The following is a 12,763-nucleotide window of genomic DNA, read 5'->3' as shown; positions in this document are numbered from 1 at the left end:
TGTGCCCCATAAGGGGGGTGCTTTTTCATTTTTTATCTCTCTTTCCTTCTCTCTTCTCTCTCCCCAACATGTACATGTGCCCTCTGCCAAAAAAAAAAAAAAAAAAAAGTAGAAAATAGTCTTAGTTTCTTTTCAGTATATGGGAAGATGAGGAATCAAGCAACTAGAATTCTGCATTATGGAGCATGGCCATAATAATTTCATTCTGGAAAAAGTTCAAAATATATAATACCTATTGTTCATTTCTGTGGTTGTTATAAAATCCTCAAAGCACCCTGTAAGCATGTAATTTTGAATAATCTAGTTTTCATTTTCTATTTTTTTTTTTAGAGAGAGGATTTTTTTCTATAGGGCATGTGCAATCATCCGAGAGACAGACAGCAAGAAACCACCTTCTAGCAAGGGGTGAGAGGGTAGCCGTGCAGCAGTTCCTTCTTCTCCATCCTTCTCTGGGGATTTCGGGCACGCATGTACACGTGCCTGGTGAGAGTTTTAAGCTGCCCAATCTGGGACTTGAACCACAATCAGCTACATGGGAGTCCAGCGACCTAATCGTTATGCCATCTGTGGTCCTGTATAATCTAATTTTCAATGAAACTTTTAAGATAAATCACCAGTAAAATGCAACCTTCAAAATTCTCTTCCTCTTCAATGTAATAGTATTGTGTATAGAATTACTGGATATAAGCCAATAAGGTTTTATAGAATAACTTTTAAAGAATCACTGTTTGATTTTTAAAGCACTTTTATAATATTACATAACAGGAATAATTGTTTTTATAATCACTTGCTTTTGTCAGTAATATCTGTGTAGAGAAAAATACAGATCATTGGGATTCTCTGTGTCCAGCTGATTGACAGTTGGTCCTAAGGTATTAAGCTACAAGGTAGAAAGATAAGAGAACAGTAGTATTAAAATGTATACTTGATTTATCTGATTGATGTTTAAAATATGAATTTAAAATTTGACTTTCTATAGCATCTGCAAATCAACAAGACTTTCCTTCAGGGAAAAATGAAGACTTGGGAACAGTTCAGGAGAACTCTACCAAAAGCCTCGTTATAGGTCCTCTTGATTTTCGACTGGATAGCAGTGCAGTGCATAGGATTTTGAAAATGGTCGTTTGTGCCTTGGAACATGAATATGAACCATACAGCAGGCTAAAGTCAGGTATGTTTTCATTTTAATTCTGAATCTGTTGCTGGATGATTTGAATGATTACATAATCAATTTTTCCTATTTTGCTAACTTTCCCTTTTTGTATATTTTGCCTATATCCAAGGACTTTTCTGTATTCAGTTAAACTGAAGAGTAAATGGTCTGTGAAAGTTACAGGAGAGGTCACAATTTGGACATTGTTTGTCGAAGTACTTAATTTGTTAGCATTTTATCATTATGATAATCCTTCTAGTGTATACTTGTGGAATTTGACCATTTTTACCTATTAATGTTTTCTAAGGAACCAGATATGAAGATGGGTTCTAAACATATAAATTTAACATTCAAGGAAACTTAATAATGATAAAGTTTGCTATACAACATTTTTTCATGGTATGAAGATATGGCTATCAGAGTTTTTTTTTTTTTCTTTGTAATCAGTATATTAAGGAGACACTTCATACATTTCAAAAATTGCTTAAATTATGTTAATCCAGCTTTAAGCATGTGAACATATGACTTTATTACATACAATTAAAGCTATTCATCATAATCTGCTATCCTACCAACATCAAATTACAGTTACTTTGGAGCATAAGTTAAATGGTTTAAAGTAAATCTATAATACCTAATAATACCTTTCTATACTACACATGCAAATTACTTCTCCATATAAAGGTTGTTTCACTTTGTAAGTTACCCATCTCCAGAAATCACTACTCGGTGGCTTTTCATGGTCCAAAGAGAAGGGGAATGGGGGAGTTGGGAGTAACCAGGACTGGTCACATATACATACATATATCTAATATATTTTTATATATGTATACTAAAAAAAAAAAAAGATGGCACAATAGAAGGGAATGCAGTTCTAGAGGTGTAAGCCCTCGAGAAGCAGCACATTATGATAAACCCCTTTAGAAAGGTATCATTTCTATCACTGATGCCACAGGCTAAATTATATTATGCCATCCATTTTCAAGTTGAGGCAATAGAATAGATACAGAGACATCATAATGAGTCTCACTTAATACAAATAACTGTACAGACCATCACACACTTTCCTACAAATTTTTTTCTCCTTCTGATTACCAGTTATATACAGGATTTTAATTTCATAGCTTGACTATGAGGGATCATACACTGAAGTCAATACATATATCTAGCATTTCAGTCTAAACTCATCCATGTACATAGCTGAAATCAATTACAATTAAGAGGTCTGACACTGAACAACACCTTGGGGATGATGTTCATCATCCTCATATGCTTCTCCATTGTAATGGCACCATCTTTCCTGAGTTGGATCAAAGTCCACCAGTTCTACCTGGTCCATTTCATCAGTCTCTTCTACTTCCTTCCTTTCAGGTAGAAGTTTTTCCAGCAATGAGAGTTTATCAGGAGACAGAAAGCCATTCTCAGGGAAGTTTACCTTAAATTCAATGATTAGGAGACCCTTTTCATATAGTCTACGATAAATTGGCATGCCTTCATTTAACACACACTGGATATCTCCATGCTTGACAGTCTGACCTGGATGAGAGGTGATGACTATGGTTCGGTTGTTGAGTGTGGAAATTGGCTTCTGGAAGCCACACAATGCTTCAACCAGCTATATGTCCATACACATGAAAAGATCTTCTCCTTGCCGAGTGAAAACAGCATGACCTTTCTGATCTAGTACAATGATAACATCTCCTGGCTCCAGTCCTGGTTCTTGGTCTCCTTCACCATGGAATGTTATCTTCTGGCCATCTTTCATGCCTTTGTCAATATGAACTTCTAGAATCTTTTTCTATAGAACTATTTTCCTTCCATTGCAACTTTTATATCTATCTTTAGGACTGATCCGCTCTCCATGGCTTTGGCATTCCATACATACAGACTGAATTTGCTGAACCATTCCAGGTCCTATCTGATGAATTCTTATTTGCATTCCAGTGCCTCGACAATTGGGACAGCACTCTACTGCTCCTTTCTTACCACCTCGGCCTTCACATTTGTTACGAATCACATTCTTTTGCAGGGCCAGTTTTCTTGTTGCACCATTATATAAATCTTCTAAGGTTACTGACAGCTGATGTACAACGTTTTTACCTCTTCTTTCTCTCTCCATCCTTCCTCCTCCTCCAAAAAACATATCAAAGATGTCCATTAGGGAGCCAATACCACCACCTGCTCCACCCTCTTTAATTGCCTGCTCTCCTCCTTTGTCATATAATTCCCTTTTCTTCACATCAGAGACAACTTCATAAGCTTGAGAAATCTGTTTAAACTTCTCGCCTTCATTTGGATTCTTATCAGGGTGGTACTTCAAGGCCAGTTTCCTGTAAGCCTTCTTCAACTCTTCCTGGGTAGCATTGGGTTTGACCCCCAAAACATCATAGTAAGTCGTTTCTTTCACCATTTTCTAATGCCGGTGAGCGGGCTGAGGCCGTGAGCGGGAAGGTGCGCGTAGCCGCCACTCCTCAGCTTCTCACCGAGCATTCTGGAAAGTTCCCACAGCTATCACAGTTTTATAAAATATAATTCCTTTTTCATGAAATAAACCAACTCTTCAGTAGAATAGAACAAAATAGTATTATTAGGAGGGATTATAGGTTAGTAGTTAAGAACTTACTTTATGGAGTTATACTATGTTTTAAAATATTACTTTATATTAACCTTAGGACGTTTAAGTAACATCTTTGACCTTCCATTTCTCTATTTCAATAATGAATTTAGTTATTGTGGCAGAGATAGCTATTTGTCTCCTAGATATCAGCTATTTTCTTGATTTCTAGGAATAGAAATTTTTCTAATAGGCTCAACCCAGGCAGCAGAGTCTGTAGAGTATCCAGTACCGTGTTGGAAGCCATGTGGCCAACTATGCATTCAGGTCTCTGGGTGAGCATATTTCGCTCTTGTAACCACACCCATTTTCTTATGTCTATTTCTCCCCACTTATCCCTAACACTTAGAAACTATTAATGTCTTCTATATCTAAAATTTTATTATTTCAAAAATGTTGCATTGGGAACCAGCAGTTAGTGTAATGGCTATATCGCTGGACTCCCACATAGTCAACAGCGGTTCGCGTCCCGGACCCGGTGGCTTAAACTCACGCTGGGCGCGTGTGCGTGCGTGCCCAAGATCCTGGGAGGAGAATGGAGGAGAAGGGATTGCAGCATGGCCATCACCCTGGGGGGTGATTTCTTGCTTTCTGTCTCTATGTCTCTCTCTGTCTGTCTGGCGAGTGCACGTGCCCTATAGCTAAAACCTCTCCAAAAAAAAATGTTGCATGTACATGGAATCATATACCATTTACGCTTTGAGGATTGGCTAGTTTTGCTAAATACAATTCCCTGGAGATTCATCCAAGTTGTTCTATCTGTAGTTCGCTTCTTTTTATTGCTGAGTAATATTCCATTGTATGCATGCGATGCAGTTTGTTAAACCATTCATATATTGAAGGGCATTTAGGATAAGTCCAATTTTGGGCTTATCTGGTTTTTGTTTGAACATGAAATTTCATTTCTTTGAGATACACACCTATGTGTACAATTGTTGGCCAAATGGTAGTTGCATATTTAATTATTTTTTAGAGAAACTATCCACCTGTTTTCAAGAGTGTTGTACTTTTTACAGTTCCCATCAGCAAATAATAAGTGTGAATCAGTTTCTTTACATCCTTCCAGTATTTAGTAGTGTTATTGTTGGCTCACCATTATGATGCCTAATTTTAATCAGCAGAAAGTGGTACTAGAGAAAATGTTATGTGTGTAGTTTCATTAAGATATGTGGCTTTGTCATTCCATTGACCAAAATAGTGACATGCCTTTTATCTAGCTGCAAAATAATTTCTAGAAGGAGTCCATATTTGTGACTTAAATTCAGAGGGCTTTGGAGGGCTGAGCTCATGCCGAGGGGCAGCGGGAAATCCTGAGGAGTGAGGCTGAGAGTGGCCCCAGCTGCTTGACCTGCAGCAGTACCACGGTGGACAGCTGCTGCACCCCCAGCAGCACCACTGGGGACAAGAAGGAGTTGGAGGCACTGAAGAAGCAGAGGCTGGCCAAGCTGCAGGCAAAGCACTGGGATCCTCATGGTGTAGCACAACAGGAAGCAAAGCACAGGAAAGCAAAAATGAGAAACAGTGTCTTAGCCCAAGTTCTGGATCAGGTAGCCTGAGCCAGGCTAAGTGACTTAGCACTTGTAAAGTCTGAAGAAACAAAAGCAGTAGAGAAAAATTTTATAGCAAAACCTTATAGGATGGCAAGATTTGGACAACTAAGTGGGAAGGTATCAAAACAAGGTTTTCAAGGTAGAAATCCTTGAAAAAGTAAACCAATAAACAGAAGAAAACAACAGTTAAATTCAACAAAAGAAAAGTAATGGATTCTGATGAAGGTGATGACTATTGAACTAAAAATGGTTAGAGTCTGGAACTTAATGGAACTTCTAGGACAGAAGTTAAGATTTGATTAAATGTTTACTTTATTGTCTATATGCTTCTAAGAAACTTGTTATGCAAAATAAAAATAAATTCAGAGGGTTTTAGTTCAAAGTGAAAGAGGGAGTCAGTGAAGTAAACAATCTCTGCCACAGTGGATTTAATGACATGTATATCGAGTTGTCTGGAAAGTCATGATTTTTCCATGCAGTTTTGCATAGAAAAACATTGAAAAGTACGTAATGACTTTACCGATGACCTAATATAATTTTTATTTGAAGTAGTTTATCATCTCAAAAGTGTGATATATATAAAGAAACATCTAGCTGACTTTATTATTATATAGGCAGTCCTCACTTTGTGTGGTAGTGTGGGACTATAAAAATGACTACAAAGTGATAGTAATAATCAGAGGGGGGAAAAATTAGGATTGTTCCGCAGTCTTTAGACATCTTTGTTAAAACATTAAAAACTCTGGTAATCTTATTTATAAATGTATGAACATAAAAACATAGTGAAGGAAATAGTATAAAATTTATGTGTTTTGTTTCTTTGTAAAAAAAAAAACTGTTGAGTTCTTATCTCCTTCTTACATAATTTATAGTATGTCTTTTCATTGGCAAATTGTTATACTCTTCTAAGTTTAGATAAGATTTCAACATTTTATCCTATATACTTTAAAATGTTGTGAAACCTCCAAAAAATCATTTAATGAGAAGTATTTGGATTGCACTACTTCCTTTGGGACATTATCATTCTTTTTTATCACAATATCTTCTCTCATTGTTGTCAATAAGTTTATCTTCACTAAGTTACTCTAGCTGTATATTTAGTCTTTAGACTAGTGCATCGTTGATAGTCCTATGACCAGCTAATTCTTCTCTCATTCCATTTATGTTTGATTAGAATTTCACTTCCACTTTCTCAAGTTTTTTTTTTTTTGCTGCAATTTAATTTTATTTTTCTCTCAAGGCCTCTCTATTTGTTTTGTCCACAAAAAGGGAGAGAGAGAAACAGAGTGAGAAAGCTATATGGTACCCTCAACAAGATCCCCACACTATGATCCACTCCTAGCTGGCCTGAGTCACAGGCACATGGTCACACACCTGGCACTTAAGGGAGATCCTGGGATGCAAACCTGGGATCTTCCCATGTGGATCCAGTTGTGTCACGGCTATATCACTGTCCAGTCCCTGCTATACTTTTATCATTCATCATCACTTCTCTGTTTAGATCATTTTTGTAAAATGGCATGTGAATTTATCAGTGATAAATAAGGAGGGCACAAAAATGCTTGCTGTCTGTGCATGACCTGTATAATAGATATGCAGTAACCATATCCGAACCTGACAGAGTTCGGAAGACTTGACATGATGATCATGGATCATAATGCTCAACTGTTATTTGCCTAAGATTAGTGGACCAAAGGAATGGTAGTTTGTAATTTATACAATCACTGTTAATGTATCTTGGTTATTGATATTTGAACTATGTTGTTTGGAAACTGACTTTTATTTATCTATTTTTTTTAAGAGAGATTTTTTGCTATAGGACACATGCACTCACCAGAGAGACATAAAGTGAGAAATCATCCCCCAGGGGTATACCCCCCTGCCCACACACACATACATGCACATACATACTTACACATGAGTGCATATATATTGAATCCTAAGTTAGCAGTTCTCCATATTTTTAGCTTTATTTTTAAAGAATTATTTTTTATTTAACTTTATTTATTTATTTTAATTTGATCAGGGTGGGGTGGGAAGAGAGAGAGAGAGAAGAGATGAGAAGGGAGGAAAGAGAGGAGAGAGAGAGAGAGAGAGAGAGAGAGAGAGAGAGAGAGAGAGAAAGCAAGCAAATAAGCCGCCAGGTCTGTGACCTGAACCGCAGATGACCATGTGGGAGTACAGTGGCCTTAACCCCATGCCACCTGCCAACCTGCCCCCCTCCCATTTTTTTTTAGCTTTTTATGAAAGTATGTGTACATATGAGAAGGTCCACAAAATGTGAAGGTATAGTTCTGTGAATTTTGCAGACTTAACCACATCTATGTAGCTGACTATTCAAGACATAGAAACTTACCAGCCCTTCAGATGTCCTCATTGTACCCTCTTCTTGTTACTTTTCTGACATCAAGCTTAACCATTATCCTTACTTCTAATACCATAGGTTTAGTTTTGTTTATTTAGAATTCATGTAGATGGAGTCAAATAATAGGTGTGTTGTTTTGCCTCTGGCTTTAACATTATTTGTGAGATTTATTCTCATTGCTGTGAATATACCACAACTTATTTATCTATTTTTTTCTGTTGATGAGCATTTGGTCCATTTCTAGTTTTTGTTCTGTCGATAGTGATGCTACAAACATGTCTTTTGGTAAATATATACACACATTACTATTGGATATCCAAAGGTAGACTCATTGGGTCAATGGATTGCATATGTTCATCTTTAATAGAATTTCCATACTGTATTCCCCAATGATTTAACCACTCTGTACCTCTACCAATAATATAGGAAACATTGAATTGCTCTTGACCAAATTGTGGTATTGTGCCAGTATTCGTATAGCCCATAAGCAAATAATGTTTTTGAATAGCCCGTAAGCACAGAATGATTGGGGGAAAAAACAGAATGACTATGTTTTGTGACATATGAAATTATATGAAATTTAATTTTGAGTTTATAAATAGTTTTCTTAGAACGTAACCATGCTCACTCAATTATGTGTTGTCTGTGTCGCTTTTGTGCTATAGTGGCAAGTTTGAGTAATTGTGATAGAGACTGTATGGTCTATAAAGCCTAAAATATTTCTGTGTTGCGCTTTACAGAGAATGTTTGCCAACACTTAGCATTATAGTATTTTTATGTTAGCCATTCCAGTGAATGTGTAATGCTATCAAATTGTGACTTTATTTGCAGTTATCTGATCCCTAATTATATTGGCCAGCTTTTGACATAATTTTTGACCTTTCATGTCTTTCTTGCCCATTTATGTACCTTTCAGGTCTTTTTCGCCCATTTATGTATTGCATTATCTATTTATTAAGAATTTTTAAGAAAATTTGTGTAAAGAATTATTTTATTTAACTTTATTTATCCATTTATTTATTTTTAACTTGAGGAATACAGTGAGAGAGAGAGAAAGTGAGAAAGCAAGCTGCTAGGTCCAGGACTCAAACTGCAGTTGGCCCTGTGGGAGTACAGCGCCCTTAACCACCACACCAAGAGGTTTTTATTTCTAATTTCTTTAAAATATGCTGTAACTCTAAGTCCTTTATGGAAATCAATTTGATCTTAATCTGTCTTTCTCTATGTTGAATATATTCTCCCAATCTGTGTCTTGCCTTTACATAACTGCATTGGTATTTTGATGAGCAGACACTATAATCCTTTTAAAGAAAGAAGTTGAGAATCTCTTAAGGGTAATTTAGAATAAAAAAAAAAAACCTAGTGAATTTTTTTATAGCAAAGACAGACATTTATATTCTACAGTAGTGTAGTTAAGTGTTAACAGTAACAGAATTTTACAGTGTTTCACTGTCAAAAGAAAAATCAAATTTAGAAAAATAATTCATTTTCAATTGTTTAATAAATTATTTTAAAATATTTTTTAAGTTTTTGTCATTTTTATTATAGATATTAAAGATGAAAATGAAACAATACTGAATCCTGAAGAAGTGGCTTCTCTGGAGGAATATATTCCCACTCGACACACAAGTATTACTCTCCTCAAATGTACCTGCACAATTTTTATGGCTGAATTCAATTTGCTGGATCATTTGCTACCTGTCATTATGGGAAAAAAGGTAAGTTTTTGATTCACTGCTTTTTTTCTCCCTCACGCATGTGTATTTTTTGGCCATTAAATAAAAGAATATTTGTTATCCAAATGAAGTAAAAGCAATGTAACTATGATAATTGATTCTTAGAAAGTAATTCTGAACGTATATATTTTAATAAAATAATCTTGAGCTAAGTCTGTATAAAGAAATTGAAGAGCATGCCCCTACAAAATTAGACAATATACTAGCTATGACACTTGAGGTATATTTGCTATATATCTTTAAGCCTTGTTTTTCTTTTATGAAAAACAAGAAAATAGCATTTTTCAAGCATTCTGACACTAAAGATTAGTAGTCTCAAGCAGATTCAGACAGTTTATTAATTGTATAGGCAGCAAAAACAAAGCAGTAATGATGTCAACGCCTCTGTGACTCTGATACCATAAGACAACACTGCAACCAATGAGCCAGACAGCTTGCAATAATACTCTTGGTAGGGCACCTTGTTGGCTAGAATTCAATTTCACACTGCATCCACGTAGTTATATAGGCTCTTCTGTAAGAGGGGTTGATGGAAGGCTCCATATCTTATTTGAAAATGAGGGATGCTGATGAGAAACTATCTCATGGGAAGGTTGATGATGACTCATGGTCTTTTAGTATCTCCTCAGAAGACCACTTACGTACTCTTGTTAGAATATCACAAGATATTTACCAAGCCTTAGTTAGGTCTGCTATAGTTGAACCTTGCCTTCATAACGGGGATTTGTTTACAACTATCAGAGTGCTAGCTTAGCTCAGGTTCCCTGCAGGACTTTTTCTTGTATATCTTTACTTTTCTGTAGTTTGCAAATGATATGCTTACATGTATTAGATTATTAGGGAAGTTGTGATACATTCTTGCATAGAAAAATATGATATGACTTTCCCAACAACCAGATAGTTTTTTTTGTTGTTGTTGTTGTTGTTTTTTGTTAGTGTGAGTGTGTATGTTTTAATTGCCATTTATCACATTTATTACATTTATCATGCTTCGTGTTCTCTAAGATACCTGGAGCTTCTGTTTGGTGTCTGATATTAATTTGGGGAATGTCTCAGTAATGAATATTTAAGATATTTCTTCTGTTTCTTTATCTTTTCTTCTCTGTGGAATTTCCATTATATGTATGTTACATCTTTTGTAGTGGCCCCACAGTTGATGAATATTCTATTTTTAAAAAAATTTTTTTGCTTTTTGTTTGTTTGCTTTTTAGTTTTGGCAGTTTCTATTGTGGTATCCCCAGGCTCAGAGATTATTTTCTTAGCCATGTCTGTTCTTCCAATGTACCTATCAAAGGGAAAAATGCCAGTGAGGAGGGCTCACTGAGAAGGAAGTCTCCAAATCTGCTTATAATTTCCTTCAAACTTTTGGCAACTCCTAAGCTGGCCATGTGCAATGCACAACTTCAGGAAATTTATCAAAAAACATGTATTAAATAACCTTGTAGAAATTTTGCTATGTGTGTAGAGTTTAGGCTCTGCTACGTTAGTACCTGGGGCTTTCTTTGGCAATTTTTAAGGGCTACGCCCTAGGATTGTATGCACATTGAAATTTTAAAATGTGTTTTCAAAATTTTTATGATCATGGGGACCAGCAGTTATGTAATGGATATGTTGCTGAACTCCCATGTAGCTGACTGCAGTTCAAGTCCCAGACTCAGTGGCTTAAACTCAAGCCGGGCGCGTTGTGCGTGCATCCCCAAGAAGATCCCGAGAGGAGAATGGAAGAGAAGGGATTGTGGTGTGTCCATCCCCCCTGGGGGGTGATTTCTCGCTTTCTGTCTCTCTATCTCTCTGTCTTTCTGGCGAGCGCACATGCCCTGTAGCAAAAACCTCTCCCCCCTAAAATTTTTTTTTATGATCATGTATATCAAATGATAGAGCATAAGAGTATACAGATTACCTTGAATCTTGTATTCTAAAGAAGAGAACTGATTATGTTTAGATTGTGGGAAATTTTACGTCTTGTTACTATAATGTAGTACTTAATTTTGTAGGATTATATCTAGTTGCAAAGATTAATGGTAAAAACAATGGTCTTGTGTAATATGTGTGTATAGATATTTAAATACGTTTATATTTTATCATATATAAATTATATAAATATATTATTATAAATTATATATTATTATCTTACTTGTATAAGTATGTATGTATGTACATACACACATACACACAAACATCCCTAATATATGAGCAGCAGCATCAAAAATAGAGAAGTGGGATTATATTAAGCTTAAAAGCTTTTGTACAGCAAAGTACAATAAATGAATAGATGACTCAAAGAATGGGGGAATTATTAGCAGAGAATATTCCAGACAAAGGATTGATAATAAAAATATATAAGGAAAATAAACAGCTCACCTGTGCCCAAAAAACTAATAATCCCATCAAAATATGAAAAGGCAGCTCTTAAGAAAGACATACAAATGGCCAAAGAGTATATAAAGAAATGTTCAACATCTTTCATCAATGCACATCAAAACTGCAGCGAGGTATCACCTAGTTCCAGAGTGGCTATGATTTAAAAAATAAAAAGATGCTTGCAAAGCTGCAGTGTGAGGGAAACCCTGTGCACTGCTGTTGGAAATGTATACTCACTGTGGAATCAGTACAGCCACTGCAGAAAACAGAGGTTCCTCAAAAATTTAGAAATAGAATTATTGTTTGATCCAATAATCTCCCTCTGAAGTATATACCCTAAGAACAGGAAATCCCTCTGTTGCCTATCCACACTTTTTGGCAGGATTATTAATTGCTAAGATGTGGAATCAACTTAAGGGCCCAATAACTGATAAGTAGATTGGGAAAATTTGATACATATATATATATAGTGGAATAATACTCAGCCACAAAGAACAATGATCTTCTGTCATTTGGTACAAAATGGATAAATCTAGAAGATACTGTGCTTGGTGAAATAAGCCAGGATATGAAAGACTGTATGTACCTGATTAATATACACTAAATGTCCTTACTTTATAGTGGAAGCTAAAGGATTGAATTGCATAAAAATAGAATAATCATAGATACTAGAAATTACACAGGGTAGGGGAGTTGGGAAGTGGTTGGGAGAAAATGATGAACAGATAAAAGAATGCATGTATATCTGATTTGATTATTACACATGGTATATATGCTTGAAAAAAAACCATACTGCACACCACAAAGATATACAGTGATTATATATAATTTAGCAGAAATAAATGCAGGTGAGTAAGATATTATACACATGGACTTTAAAGTAACTGTGATTAGTAAGTTCAAGAAAAAAGACTTCCAAAATGGAGGATTTTAGAAGTGACCTAAATGCATAAAATTACAATACAACAATGCATAAGTTAAAAT

At 35.5% G+C, this 12,763-nt stretch overlaps 1 protein-coding gene and 2 pseudogenes across 2 annotated transcripts in view; 2 read left to right on the top strand and 1 right to left on the bottom strand.

The window, feature by feature from the left end:
* VPS13B (vacuolar protein sorting 13 homolog B) overlaps positions 1 to 12,763 on the top strand; it is an 806,861-nt gene that overhangs the window by 83,451 nt on the left and 710,647 nt on the right. For both annotated transcript variants that reach the window (XM_027776225.1, XM_027776226.1), the window contains 2 exons: positions 980 to 1,171; positions 9,231 to 9,400. In XM_027776225.1, the coding sequence (XP_027632026.1) occupies positions 980 to 1,171; positions 9,231 to 9,400 (362 nt within the window). The remainder of the gene's footprint in view (positions 1 to 979; positions 1,172 to 9,230; positions 9,401 to 12,763) is intronic.
* On the bottom strand, positions 2,370 to 3,584 carry LOC102496050 (dnaJ homolog subfamily A member 1 pseudogene; annotated as a pseudogene).
* Positions 4,025 to 5,556, top strand: LOC106736111 (programmed cell death protein 5 pseudogene; annotated as a pseudogene).

Source organism: Tupaia chinensis, unplaced genomic scaffold (genome assembly GCF_000334495.1).
Source record: "Tupaia chinensis unplaced genomic scaffold, TupChi_1.0 Scaffold000646_1, whole genome shotgun sequence".
Taxonomy (NCBI): Eukaryota; Metazoa; Chordata; class Mammalia; order Scandentia; family Tupaiidae; genus Tupaia; species Tupaia belangeri.
This window is presented reverse-complemented; position numbering and strand designations above follow the sequence as displayed.